General features: G+C 39.0%; 1 protein-coding gene across 2 annotated transcripts in view; it reads right to left on the reverse strand.

Moving 5' to 3' along the window:
- Positions 1-13,676, reverse strand: part of RICTOR (RPTOR independent companion of MTOR complex 2) — a 98,919-nt gene that overhangs the window by 71,355 nt on the left and 13,888 nt on the right. For both annotated transcript variants that reach the window (XM_051642372.1, XM_051642371.1), the window contains exon 3: positions 8,599-8,696. In XM_051642372.1, the coding sequence (XP_051498332.1) occupies positions 8,599-8,696 (98 nt within the window). The remainder of the gene's footprint in view (positions 1-8,598; positions 8,697-13,676) is intronic.

Consider the following 13,676-nt stretch of genomic DNA (forward strand, 5'->3'; position numbering starts at 1 on the left):
CAATTACCATTGGTTCGCACCTTAAGTGGTCCCAAGATGAAACCAAAGCAGATTGTGTGTTACAGGAACTCACCTACCTTGCTGCAATTTCCAACGAACATTAAGTTCACCTGACCAGGTCTAGTCTAGTTGTCAGTAACCACTCAACACATACAATGTAATCTATTAGAATTCAAAATGTTCCAGTGATTTGAAATGACTACCCAAACTCAAGGTCAAAGTCAATTACATAAAAAGAACAGTATATCTTATCCTTCAGGGTACCACATACTTCCAGGTGCATAAAAACTGAACCGAGTCCAGCAGAGAAACATGAGATGCCCAGAAAACATTCAGAATGTTAAATGAAAAAAAAAAAAAAACTAAAGAAAAGGAAGATTAAGAAGTTGTAGCAAACTACAAACTGAATTAATTACTGTGACATCATAACAACAAAAAAGGAAATTTACCCTTGGAAACACTAATAGGACTTACTATGTTTGAGATTAAGAGATATTTTTTCAAATTTACCGGCTGCTTTCAAAACTACATAAAGAACAATCTTGCATGTCACAATTTAAGAGCAGACGAAGCGCAAAGTGTAACAGAAAAATGTACAAGGCAGCTACAAAATACGCCCATGAATGCTGCTATAAAGAAGAAGATACTGTCCAGCTGGCCTCAGTACTTTGGGTATTGGCTTGGTTTAAACTGTCTGGTCTTAAAAATAAAGAGAAAGCTTTGCAACTTTCTTCTAAATTCACCTTCAAACAACATCAAGCAGGTCAATGATTCTAGCCCAAATGCATATATTTTTGTAGATGGCTGAATTCCTATAAAGACAAGTAACTGTCATATGTTTGACTGTATCACTGAGCAATTAATATGCAAGTAAATTCTAGTTCAAGTATTAGGAAAGCAGTATTAGAACACAAAAATGTGCTTCTGGCTACGTATCATATTTCACTAAAGTAGTAATGGATTATATATCAGGTAAATGGCTGGAACTGCATATATGAAAAATATGAGGTGTACTTGCATACCTTGATCACGTGCATACGTTGATCAGTGTACTTGCGTATCATGATCACAAGATGGCGGAGTGCAGGATCCTGTGTGGGAGGAACAGAATACCTAGCAGGACCAGATCCCTGGACTTCCACAGGGCCAACTTCGGCCTCTTCGACCAATTATTAAGAAGTCCCATGGGACAGAGTACTAGATGGTAAAGGGGCTCAAGATAGTTGGTCAACATTCAAGGACCACTTCTTGCAAGCTCAGCATCCCAATGGGTAGGAAATCAAGTAAGGGAGCCGGGAGACCTGCATGGTTAAACAAGGATCTGCTGGGCAAACTCAAGTGGAAAAAGAGAATCTATGGATCATGGAAGAAGGGCTGGCCACTTGGAAGGAATATAGGAATGTTGTCAGAGGATGTAGGGAGGCAATAAGGAAAGCTAAGGCCTCCTTGGAACTGAACCTTGCTAGTGAGGTCAAGGACAATAGAAAGGGCTTCTTCAAATACATTGCAGATAGAACTAACACTAGAGGCAACATAGGCCCACTGCTGAGTGAGGTGGGTGCCCTGGTGACAGAGGATAGATAGAAGGCAGAGGTACTGAATGTCTTCTTTGCCTCTGTCTTTACTGCTGCAGACTCTCCCCAGGAGTCCCAGACCCCTAAAGCCCAGAAGAAGTCAGGATGAAGGAGGAGTTTGCTTTGGTAGATGCGGATTGGGTTAAGGATCAGTTAAGCAATCTGGACATCCATAAATTGATAGGTCCGGATGGAATACACCTGTGGGTGCTGAGGGAGCTGGCAGAGGTCATTGCTAGGCCACTCTTCATCATCTTTGGTAAGTCGTGGACAACAGGAGAGGTGCCTGAGGACTGGAGGATAGCAAATGTCACTCTAGGCTACAAGAAGCTCCATCCCTGGAAAGGTGATAGAACAACTTGTTCTTGGCACTATCTCTAGGCATATCAAGGATGAGGGGGTCAGTAAAAGCAGTCAACATGGTTTTACCAAGGGAAAGTCATGTTTGACCAACCTTATAGCCTTCTATGAGGAAGTAACTAGGTGGATAGATGATGGTAGGGCAGAAGATGTGGTTTGTCTTGATTTCAGTAGAGCATTTGACACTGTCTCCCACAGCAGCCTCGTAGATATGCTGAGGAAGTGTGGTCTTGATGGTCAGGTAGTGAGGTGGATCATGAACTGGTTGAAAGGAAGAAGGCAGAGAGTTGTGGTCGATGGCACAAAATCTAGTTGGAGGTCTGTGACTAGTGGAGTCCCTCAGGGGTCAGTATTGGGACCAGTACTATTCAATATTTTCATCAACGACCCTGGATGAGGGAACGGAGTGTGCCCTCAGCAAGTTTGCTGAGGACACTGAACTGGGAGGAGTGGCTAACACACCAAAGGCTGTGCTGCCATTCAGTGAGACCTGGACAGGCTGGAGAGTTGGGCGAGGAGAAACTTGATGAAATTCAATAAGGGCAAGTGTAGAGTCTTGCATGTGGGGAAGAACAACCCCATGTCCCAGTACAGGTTGGAGGCTGACCTGCTGGAGAGCAGTGTAGGAGAAAGGGACCTTGGGGGTTCTGGTGGACAGGAGGATGACCATGAGCCAGCAATGTGCCCTTGTGGCCAAGAAGGTCAATGGCATCCTGGGGTGCATTAGAAAGGGGGTGGTTAGTAGGTCAAGGGAGGTTCTTCTCCCCCTCTATTCTGCCTTGGTGAGGCTGCGTCTGGAATATTGTGTCCAGTTCTGGGCCCCTCAGTTCAAGAAGGACAGGGAACTGCTTGAAAGAGTCCAGCACAGAGCCACAAAGATGCTTAAAGGAGTGGAACATCTCCCTTATGAGGAAAGGCTGAGGGAGCTAGGTGTCTTTAGCTTGGAGAAGAGGAGACTCAGGGGCAACCTCCTCAGTGCTTACAAATATGTTAAGGGCGAGTGTCTGGAGGACAGACCCAGGCTTTTTTCAGTGATGTCTAGTGACAGGACAAGGGGCAATGGGTGCAAACTGGAACATAGGAGGTTCCACGTAAACATCAGAAAAAACTTTACCGTGAGAGTGACAGAGCACTGGAACGGGCTGCCCAGAGAGGTTGTGGAGTCTGCTTCTCTGGAGACATTCAAAACCTGCCTGAACACGTTCCTGTGTGATGTGGTCTAGGTGATCCTGCTCTGGGAGTGGGGTTGGACTAGATGATCTTTCGAGGTCCCTTCCCTAAGATTCTGGATCTCATATTAAATGTATATACTTTTATCTATACATTACAAAATTTGTGTGTGTGTATGCATACTCACACAAATATACAGAGTATGCTTTCCTAATTAAAACTGCCAGAAAGTCAACTCCAAAATTTTTCATAGTTTTGCCAAGTTGTACCAGGTGAGGTTTAGATTGAAAGTTAGGGAAGATATCTTCACTGAATGGATTATCAACCACTGGAACAGGCTGCCCAGGGAAATGGCTGAATCAGCATCCCTGGAGGTATTTAAAGGAGGTGTAGATGTGGCACTTTGGGACATGGTTTAGTGGTTGACTTAGCACAGCTAGGTTAATAGTAGGAGTCAATGACCTTAAAGGTCTTTTCCAAACTGAATGATTCTATATAATAGTAAATGAATGGAAAGAGGACAGAATAACTGAGGGTATGATTTAATATTAGGACAAAATGGTACTTAATCTAGGCCAGACAGTGACTAACTTACAGTGAAGGTTTTTTTCATGTTTACTGTCAGCTATGAGTTTTTCGGGCTACTTGGATGAGTCATAGCAATATGAGTAACACATCAACATGTCTTGGAAACAGTAGCTCAAAACAACAAAACCACAGGAGGTCAATAGCATACAAGTTCAGTGAACACTGAGACCATTCAATTTTATATTTAACAGAATAGCCACAGCAATCACTAGGTAAAAATATGATACTATCCTATGCTTCAAATATGTAATTATTACACTGTATTTGGGAAATACAGTTTGAACCGTGACCAGTAATATTCATGAGGAGACTATTTAGTAGATGGTAGTCTTAACAGAAGACTCTACTGAAACTGGGGACTCTGCATTTAGATTAATTAGTTTTCCGGGTTTGCTCCACAGCTGAATGCCCATAAGCAGATGTTCTGTTCCTATGTGCTACATACTTCATTCATCATGAGATTTCAAGTATTGCCCACAGTGGTTTAGCTACTTGGATGAATGTTACAGTCAGTCAACACCGCATTCAGACTCTTAAGATAATCTAGGTTTTGCAGAGGAAAGCAGAGACTCTAAAGTGACCAAACATGAACAAGACAGATGAAGTATGTGAAAGCCCCTGTAGCCCCAAACTCAATCCGTATCCTAGTGAAATTTAACAGTATGGTCAAAAGCTAGCAGATATGTAGAGCAGAACAGTGGAACTTCATTAAATAATGACAGAATTGGTTTTGAGAGGATCAGGCTTGATGGGGCTCTGAGCAATCTGGTCTATTTGGATATGTCCCTGCTTATTGTAGAGGGGTTGGACTACATGACATTTATTGGTCTCTTCCAGCCTAGTACATTGTATGATTCTATGATTCTAAGATTGAAAAAATAATTTTCCATATCACTGATGTTATTTGATTGCCAAATTTAAGCTGAGATGAACCGAGTTTAATTTTGTCCTTTAAGAAGCACCTTTGTTTTTGAATGAAAACTTTAAATCCGTATCACAATACCTGTAGATCTTTCTTCTGTTAATCATTTAAATATGCTGTTAGGATATAAAAGTTATGAAGGATCTCTCAGAAGCTAACAGTGGGAAAAAACTTCTCTGACCAAGAATGCTAAATGAATACTTCAAATCCAAAAGATATTTTCCACTAGGTAAATGCAATTGTACAGTTCCTTCTGGTTTTCAGTAATTTATCACTTACTACTTCTCATGGGGGTGGGGAAAACCCTAAAAAAGTAACCACTATGTTCTGGTATTAATCAGCAGAAGGTGAGAAACTTCAAGGTGCTTGCCTTATATAGCTGGCCATATAAATGAAAGATGGGTAATCCTGCTCAGTTTACTGAAGCCAAAGGCACACAACTTGAGCTTGCAACCTACTGTGATGACTGAAAGTGTCACTGATCATTTACTAAAGGTCACATTCTCAGTTTTCAGGTCAAAACTCAGGTTAGTTCAAATAGCGATATAGCTAGTTTGAAAGGATCAAGATTATTTTTGTCTAACATAGTTTATGCAGTACTTCATAAACCTATTTGCCCACAAAACTTCAGCTTCATTTATTAAGTGATAAGCAGGAAATGAAGAGAAAAAATTCTTAGCCTGCCACTGCTGCAATTCAGAAAAAAACATACCTTTCCATAGGCCTGAGTACCACCAGAGTGGCAATGTTAAATTCTTGGAGCAGAAAATGTAAGATACCTGTTAACAGTGCCTGTTGGGCAAGAACAGTTCATGTTCTGCTGCCAAAGAGCCACAACAGGAACATCAAGGTTTTTACTAGTAAGGATTACTAGGATTGTGGGTTTTTTTTTTTATGAATCAGTAATGAAAAAACTAGGGGGTTTGAATTTGATTAATGAAATTGCAGCTTTTGTAAAACATGTATACAGTATACTTTGCACATTAAGTAGCAGTGTTACAGGGACTTGAATGTCACTAGTTAACACACCTCTTGAAAAGAAAGACAAATCAATAGGTAACTACATTTCTTAGGAAAGTAAGCTTCATATAAAGTATCTGCCTTATATTACCATTCTTGCAGATACAGTTACAAATCCTGTTGACTTCTGGCCACCATAATTTAAATCAACTTTATTTAAAGTATTTAACTTCTGCAAAAAGTCTTAAAACTCCAAAAATTACTGGACTAGTACTAAACTAAAGGGTGATTAAATAAAGGGTGGCAGGAGGGAGGGAAGGAAGAAATCCTGCCTTAAAAATCTAGACCTCCTACAAGGGAAGAAACCTCAGCCTAACATACCTCAGGTATCTTGGAATCCATACAAAAAGTAATGTCTACCATGATCTCTGTCAGGAGAGTTCACATAAACTTACATTACTTGTTTTCACATGATTACAAACATTTTATTTCCCCTAACGAAAAAAGTGTAACAGGATTTCTTCTAAATGTAGGAGCTGCATAGCCTTTGAAGGAACACTCTGGGGCAATGGGGAGCAACTGCTTACGATGGTGCTGATATATAGATATATATTTAAAAAAAAAAAAAAAAATATTTTTTTTTAAGTATAATAATGCTCCCAGCAGGAAAGTTAAATTTTTTAATTTTCTGTTTTATCAGAAATATTCTATTAAAAAATATAAAAGGTCTTTTCACTCCCCATGAGGCAAACATCCTAGATAACTAGCAGCCTTTCAAAAATTGACCATAACTTTCAAGAATTTACAGACAAATTAAGTTCATCTTCAGTGTAATTCCAGGACAGGATAAAAACATCCTCATCTCTTAGCACATCTGTCTTTCCCCGCGCCCCTCTCCCCCCCCCCCCCCCCCCCCCCCCAACTCCTGTCTCACAAAGGGGGAACTGAGAGTGTGTTAACTGATGGTAGAAGACCAGAGTACAAAAAGGAAATAAAACCATCTCCCACAAGCTCCAGGCTTATATTTTTAACCAATGGAATGAAAAACAGAGTTGTTCCAGCTACAAAGCAGACAATACAATTTGCAACTTGCATTCTATTTTCATGATTGCATTTGCAATTCAAACAAAATTAGGAAGAGTTTTCAAAATCAAATCTACAAGCAGATGTTCTTATTTTCATCTCCCTGGAGTAAGTTAAATAGAGTAGGACAATTCCCTTATACCGTGTCACTCTGATTCAGGATCAAAAACAGGTTATGAACTACAGCCTCTGTCTTCAAAAGTCATGTTTAATTTTAGTGAGTTACTTTTCACAAATTCATAATTTCTAGCTAGTTTTATATCCAATTTATGAAAACCTTCCTTGTGTTTTTGTAAATATTTTCCCATTTTAACACCAGGCAAGGACACAGAGGAAACTCTTAAAATATTTCATTATGGAATTGCTAAATTTTTCAAAATTCTATTTTAATAATACTTTTGGGTTCATCCTTTAATTACAGTATGTCTATTTATTACATCTATAGGTGCTTAGCATCTAATCTTAAGTAGTAAAATCAACACTGTTTTAAGAAATATTTTCAAATATTAACTTTTCATTAGGAATCTCGCATCTGCAACCCTAATCCAACTCTTTCATTTTAGGGCGACTAGAGAATTTGGAAGCAGTCACAGCTATGTATTGGCCTTTTCTAACAGAATAAGGAGCTTACTTGCAACACTGTGGAATCTCAGTATAAACAGCAGCATCTTGTCAATGGTGGATGTCTGACAAACTGGTAGGCACAATAAGGCAATGATCCAAAGAAAATATTTCAGTGCAAGGTCAGTTTTCCAGTGAATGTAATGCATCTACTTGTGCTCTGAACCAACTCAGGAGAAGGAGAATATATATATTTGTTATTAATGCATTAGAATATAAATTTATTTGCTACTGTAATTTCATTATTACTCACCCTCCTTCTAACTGAACCTCACAGGCTACAGCTGAAGTGCTGTTCTGCCATACAAGAAGTGCTTTTAACAGCCAAGAAGCATGACTCCTTTGAAGTGACTATATGACCACTACTACAAGCATGACTATCATGCATGTTTGGCCTTCTCATATCAATTGGTTCTGCAAACCTGCCCTTGAACATTCATTCTTTCACATAATTGTCTCAAAACTGTCAAAGAGCCTCACTGTTATCTCACTCAAGGACTCCAGGATCAACTCACCTACAACAGCAATAATTTAAATCTTACTTTCCTCACAAAATTCTGCACTACCACCTTGTTTCTTGGCTACTGCTGATTGTATTCTCTGTCACAGAAAACTGGGTTTCATCTTCAGACATGCGGCGCTCAATCAGAAAGGTGTACAGCACAACAGCTCCTTCTAAGCATCAGTCTATCCACTGGGTAACACTCACAGTGAAGCACCAATGTCTCCTAGCTCACTGACTGCAATGTGCTTTTCCCTTGCCTCAACAAATGGAATGCTGGTTCCATGTTTTAAAGCACATATTTGGAAAAAGCACCTCAAAACTCAGCCCCTTCAAATCTGTGACATCTTTTTTCTAATGAAACAGCAATGAAACTTGATGGTTACTATCCTATTACTGCCAAAACCACTGCATATCATGCATGCCCACTGATACAGTCCTCTCCCTCATCATACTTTGTCACTTTATATCCAGAGTCTGGCATTTCACATTTTTATTCAATTCTGAGGAACAGAAACCAATTTTTAGGTCTATTTGTGCAAGTCAACCCATGAAGTGGGAGATATTTCAGGCTTCTAAGTCCTAAAACACTACAAAAATTCATGCAGTAAGGACATGTCAACAAACTTCAGCATAACCCTGTATGCACGTATTTACTTGTCTTTAGTTGGTCCTTTCCTTTCCCGCGGCATGTAGATTCCAGGTGCTGTTCCATTATACTTAAGCTCTTCCATCTATCTCCCAGTGTCTGATAGAGTACATACAAAATGTTTTGCCTCTATGATCACTTGCTCTATGACAGGTATTTGAGCTCTTACCTTAGTAAAATTATTCAAGTGACCTAGTTTTCTCATATTTGAAACGCCTTGTAATTTGGCCACATTTTGGAGAATCTCCCTCATATTATCACAGGGTTCTGCAAAAGAAAACAGGTAATTAGTAGAGACAGTTGGAAAAAAAAAAACAAAACAACAACACAAAAAACTAAACATGCATTAAACATGCAGTTTCCTAAATATAACAGGTATTCTCCTGGTTTTAATTAAGGATGCAGATAATTTTTGTCTCCAGAAGCATCACTTTGGCTTATGCTTAGAACCAAAACCAGGCACATCCAATTGCTCTAGAATGAATGCTAAGACCCATAGTGGAGAGGCTCCTACTTTAAAGCAGATTTTAATCAATATCTTAGATTTACAATTACAAAGAAACCCATTTAGTGTCTGAAACTCCAGTCCTAAGATTTTTAACTGAACAGCTTTATCTCTAATCCCCTTGAAATGCAAAGGCAAGAAGTAAACCTAAAGATGAAAGTAAATGATAGCATGTTACTGCCACACCACATGACTTCTTTTTTCTCTCCAGAAAAATGGTGGGATTCTGCTTTTCATATTGATTTCTGCCCACAGTCAGCCTAAACTACTAGAGGGCTAGGAATTTCCAGTGACATGGGAAGTGAACTACAAAGTAAACAGGCAGACTAGGAACACTTTTTTTCTTTCTTCCTAAGGGTCCATCATCCCCCCAAAAAAACCCCTCAAAACCCACAAACCAGGATTCAGACACCAACTGATGACCCTGCATTCTGCTGGGAAATGGGAAAGAATGGAAAAGGACCACTAAACATGGTGAAGAGGGACAATACTGCTCTGCATTAGGGAATAAGGTTGGCAGTTGAGGTACAATGGGACAAGCAACACAGAGCAGGCTGGGCACAGAAAGCTGCTCACAGAACTACTGTATCAGACACTGGAGTAAGCTCTGTGCGTGGTGGCACTGTGGTAGGGCAGTTTTCAAAGGAAAATGCTTGACTGCAGGATCTTACGTAGTCTTGGGTTAAATACTGTGTGATAGGCACTAGAACAACTATAGTTTGAAATAAATTAAATACCAAGGCTGTGCTGGAGAAGTGAACTGTTAGAAAGTATTATGTAAAAGAAAAAATTGCATTACATAAAATGAAGTCTTTAGAAAAAACCTGAAGAGAAGAGACATCTGCAAAGCAGCAAAGACAAGGAGTTTGTGTGTGGTGCCCCACACTAACTTCAGTATAAGTAACTTGCTTGCTACTGCACTATGAACAGCTGAATTTGTGGTTGTATATATATATAGGCTTTTCCTTCCCTTTTCATCCTGAAAGGGCATTTCTGAATTTTTCATTATGCAAAGGAAATAAAAAATGTCAGATGTAAAGAAAGCACCTTCTTCACCACCTCACTTCAAACCAACTTGAGTTTTTTACTAACTTCTGTAGTTAAAAACTAAAAAGCAACAAATTTGAAAAAGCAGACAGAACTAGCAATCTCATCCAGATATATCCAGAATGCATTTGGAAAGGTATGATCCTGTACTTGCATTACCACCAGGAATACAAGACAGTATTTAAAGATTAAGATATCTACAGGTAGGCACCTGAATTAAGGAGCATAAACATGTAAAATTTCTGCAGCCAATGGAGATCTCTTCTATCAGCCAATTAAGTGCAAAACAACTAACCTGACTAGCTGCAAGATGTCTAACTCAAGGGTAAGGTGAATCAGCTGTACTGACTACACTTCTTATAATGAGACTTTAGTGAATGTACAGACATGTTACTGCCAAACCATGTAACTGATATTTTTCAGACAAAAGATCAGTGATATCTGGGGAAGACAAGGCAGGTTCTGAAATGTGGGCACCAATCTCACTCACCACCAGCTTGACTGGAAATATCCTTTCCCATAAACCTAAGTCCCACCAATAAGTCAAGTCAGCTGTTGGATACACAGCCACAAGTACATACAGAGCTACTCTGCAATGCAAAACAGTGTGCACAATGAAACCAAACATCCAGTATCTTTGAATTAAACTTGCAACATCTGCGTGCATCTCTTTGAAACACACCAATCCCAATCCAGTAAAAAAAATCATAATCTTTGATACAATCAGGTAGACATATTGAAAATCTTTTTAGACTAATGCCAAGTTTATGATTTCTTTACGTAGCTTATTTTTCCAGGGCTTAAGTCAATTTCAGAGGTTTGCAACAGCACAAGCCATAGAAAAAAGACAACAGAAGAAACACTGAAGACAAGTAGAAGCAGACTGGGTTAAATATTAAAATTAAGGAAACTGGACACCTACAAATTAAAAGGGCCCTGATGGGATGCACCCTTGTGTGCTTAGTGAGCTGGCAGAAGTCATCACTAGACCGCTCTACATCATCTTTGAAAAGTCCTGGAAAACATCCCAAGTGAGCAGCCTTAGAGCTCTCCAGAATGTTTTAAATATTCTGCTTCAGTTCCCTCGAGAGCAGGAACCAACAGTAACTTTCCGAAATGACTGAAAATATTTTAAGTTTTAATCTCTAAAGTGTAGACCTGTACATGCTCAAGGTAAACCTCTAACTAAACAGGTTCATTATATGGACAGAAAAGATCACAAGACTAGCCCAAGAAACCCCTTGTACGCCACTGGCAATGAACACTTCTATTCTGCTTTGTGACAGAGTGGGCACTAATTCAGAAGCAAGTGAGGTGTGCTGTGCAGAAAGGCAACCAACGTGAATGTGAAGAAACCAGGACACAATTATGCTATCATTTCCCATGTTACAATTCCATAGCAATGGCAGACTTTCATAACAAGGCTGCCTAATAAAATGTGGACTAAAACCATTTTACTCCCTATGTGTATGAAAAAAACACAGTTATAGCAACTTTTCCTCTCATTGTTCTCCTTCTGCTGAGAAAAACTCATTTCTAGAGAGATGGAAAAGTCTGAGGAAAACCGTATTGTAGTACTTAGAGCAAACAGGTATTTCTCAGAAGCTTCACTAGCACGTAAGTAATTTGAAACTAAGTGGGGACTGTGGTATCAGATCCACAACACTGAGAACATGACAGAACCTTCCACTATCAAATTGACTATATGAATACACCAAATTAGCTGGCTTACACTTTGATTACATCAACAATGCTAGAACTTGTGGAAAAAAACCAAGGCAGTAAAGAAATAAATACCCTCTAATAGCATAATACCTCAGAAAGAACTAAGATTACAGAAGCCTTTTTGGTGAAGCCTTGTCAATTCAAAGCTTGTTTTAAACTCCAGAAGAAACTTCTTGCAAAAAAAAAAAATAATAATCTCTTCTAAAAATGTTAACAAAAGAACTGTGCCATTCTAACTTAATGGAAAGAGCGGCTATCCTGTTTTCCCTCTTACAGAGATGCATAATTTATTAGAAATAACTAGCAAATTTACTTATGTTACTCATTTTTATTTTTAAAAAGTCAATACAAAAGGTAGGCAGGCCTATCAGAACTTCACATGTGGCAGATGTAAAATCATTTAAACAAAATAATGTGACTGCAAATGGAGATCTCATGTCTTGCTAGTCTGTCCCTTACATTAAAATGTACTTGAAGACAGACTAAATATACTCCATATTCTACCAACTAAGCCATGTGACTTTTCTGTAATCAAAGATCAGATCCAGCACTGCATTGCCTTCCTGTTACAATATCTCATGCAAGCGAACAACATGGATTAATGCAGAAATGAAAAAAACATGGCACAAAATCAGAGACTGATCTCCCATATCACGGCCTTAACATTTCACTGTTGAGATTAACATATTTGTGTTAACAAGGCCCTTTTTTTTTGTTTGTTTTTATGAACCTCAGTTCCTACTTCTCCTGCTACAGAGATTTCTTAGTTCCGATCAACCCATGCTCCCTAGCTCCAAGTTCTCGCTTTTCTATCTGAAAAAAGACAGACGCTACCTGTTACAATTTTAAGACCTCTCAATATTTATTCCTGGCTTACCAATTTATTACTGAAATATTGACTCATCTCGAGCTGGCCCATAGCTACAACCTAATCTCTTCACATTCTTTCCCATGGTGCTGCGGGTGAAGCTGTGCAAAATGACTGAGCCGATCTTACAGCTTTCTTGTGCCAAAAGATGAACGACCCCTTTCATTCCTTTTCTTCCCTTTATCCTGTCCTACCCTATGATACAACCTATCCTTTACATTACTCTTAACACTCATTAACTTCACATTAAAATGATTCTGCTAACTTACTCAGCAGAATACATTTAATTATTTTGGCTATGTTGAGCTTTCTGCTGTACTACAGTTAAACCGAACACTGAAGTCTTACAAAAATTCACACAGAAGTGTCTGTGCCATGGAGCCATTCACAAGTAGAGTGGTGGAAGCAGGACAGAATTAATAAGAAAAAAGTCGGGTTATCTTTTTCTTTTAGCTTGCACTTTTACACTTGGCAAATTGTTCCAATTAGTGTACACAAGCCACTTTGACTCAAATCTCTAAAAACTTGTTGCTACATACAAAATGTTTAAAACAGCACACTCTAGTTATGCAACAACAGGTGAGCTTGCTGATCATTACGTTATTGTTTTCTATGTTTTTTTTTTTTTTTTGGACCACAAGTACTTTGAAGTAGCAGATATCTTTTTCTGTGCACTTACGTTGTAGCAAAAACGGTTTTTCGTTCACAACTGTTTGCACTGAATAACACCCAGTACATATAATTATAATGTTTAGCACAGAGGCAAACTGGTGTTTTTAAACCCCCAGCCTTAAGAATTCCAAGATTGTCTATGACTTGAAGTATTTCACAGATGCACGTACGTTAAAAACCTTCAAAGTTGTTTTGTTGTTTGTTTTTAAACTCTCATGACCTTTTAGCATTTGACTCATTTTTTCACCCCTTCAGGACTGTGACATTGTTTTTCTCCAGTGAGAATTGTGATGCATTCTGACAGATCCTATTCTCCAGAAAGAACACCACAGAGCTCTAACTACACAAAACAGCTAGCATTCCATCTAATGCAGGGACGAAACAGGACCAGCAATAACTGTATTAGCACAAGTGACAACTCCTTTCCCCT

Source organism: Apus apus, chromosome Z (genome assembly GCF_020740795.1).
Source record: "Apus apus isolate bApuApu2 chromosome Z, bApuApu2.pri.cur, whole genome shotgun sequence".
In the NCBI taxonomy this organism is placed as follows: Eukaryota; Metazoa; Chordata; class Aves; order Apodiformes; family Apodidae; genus Apus; species Apus apus.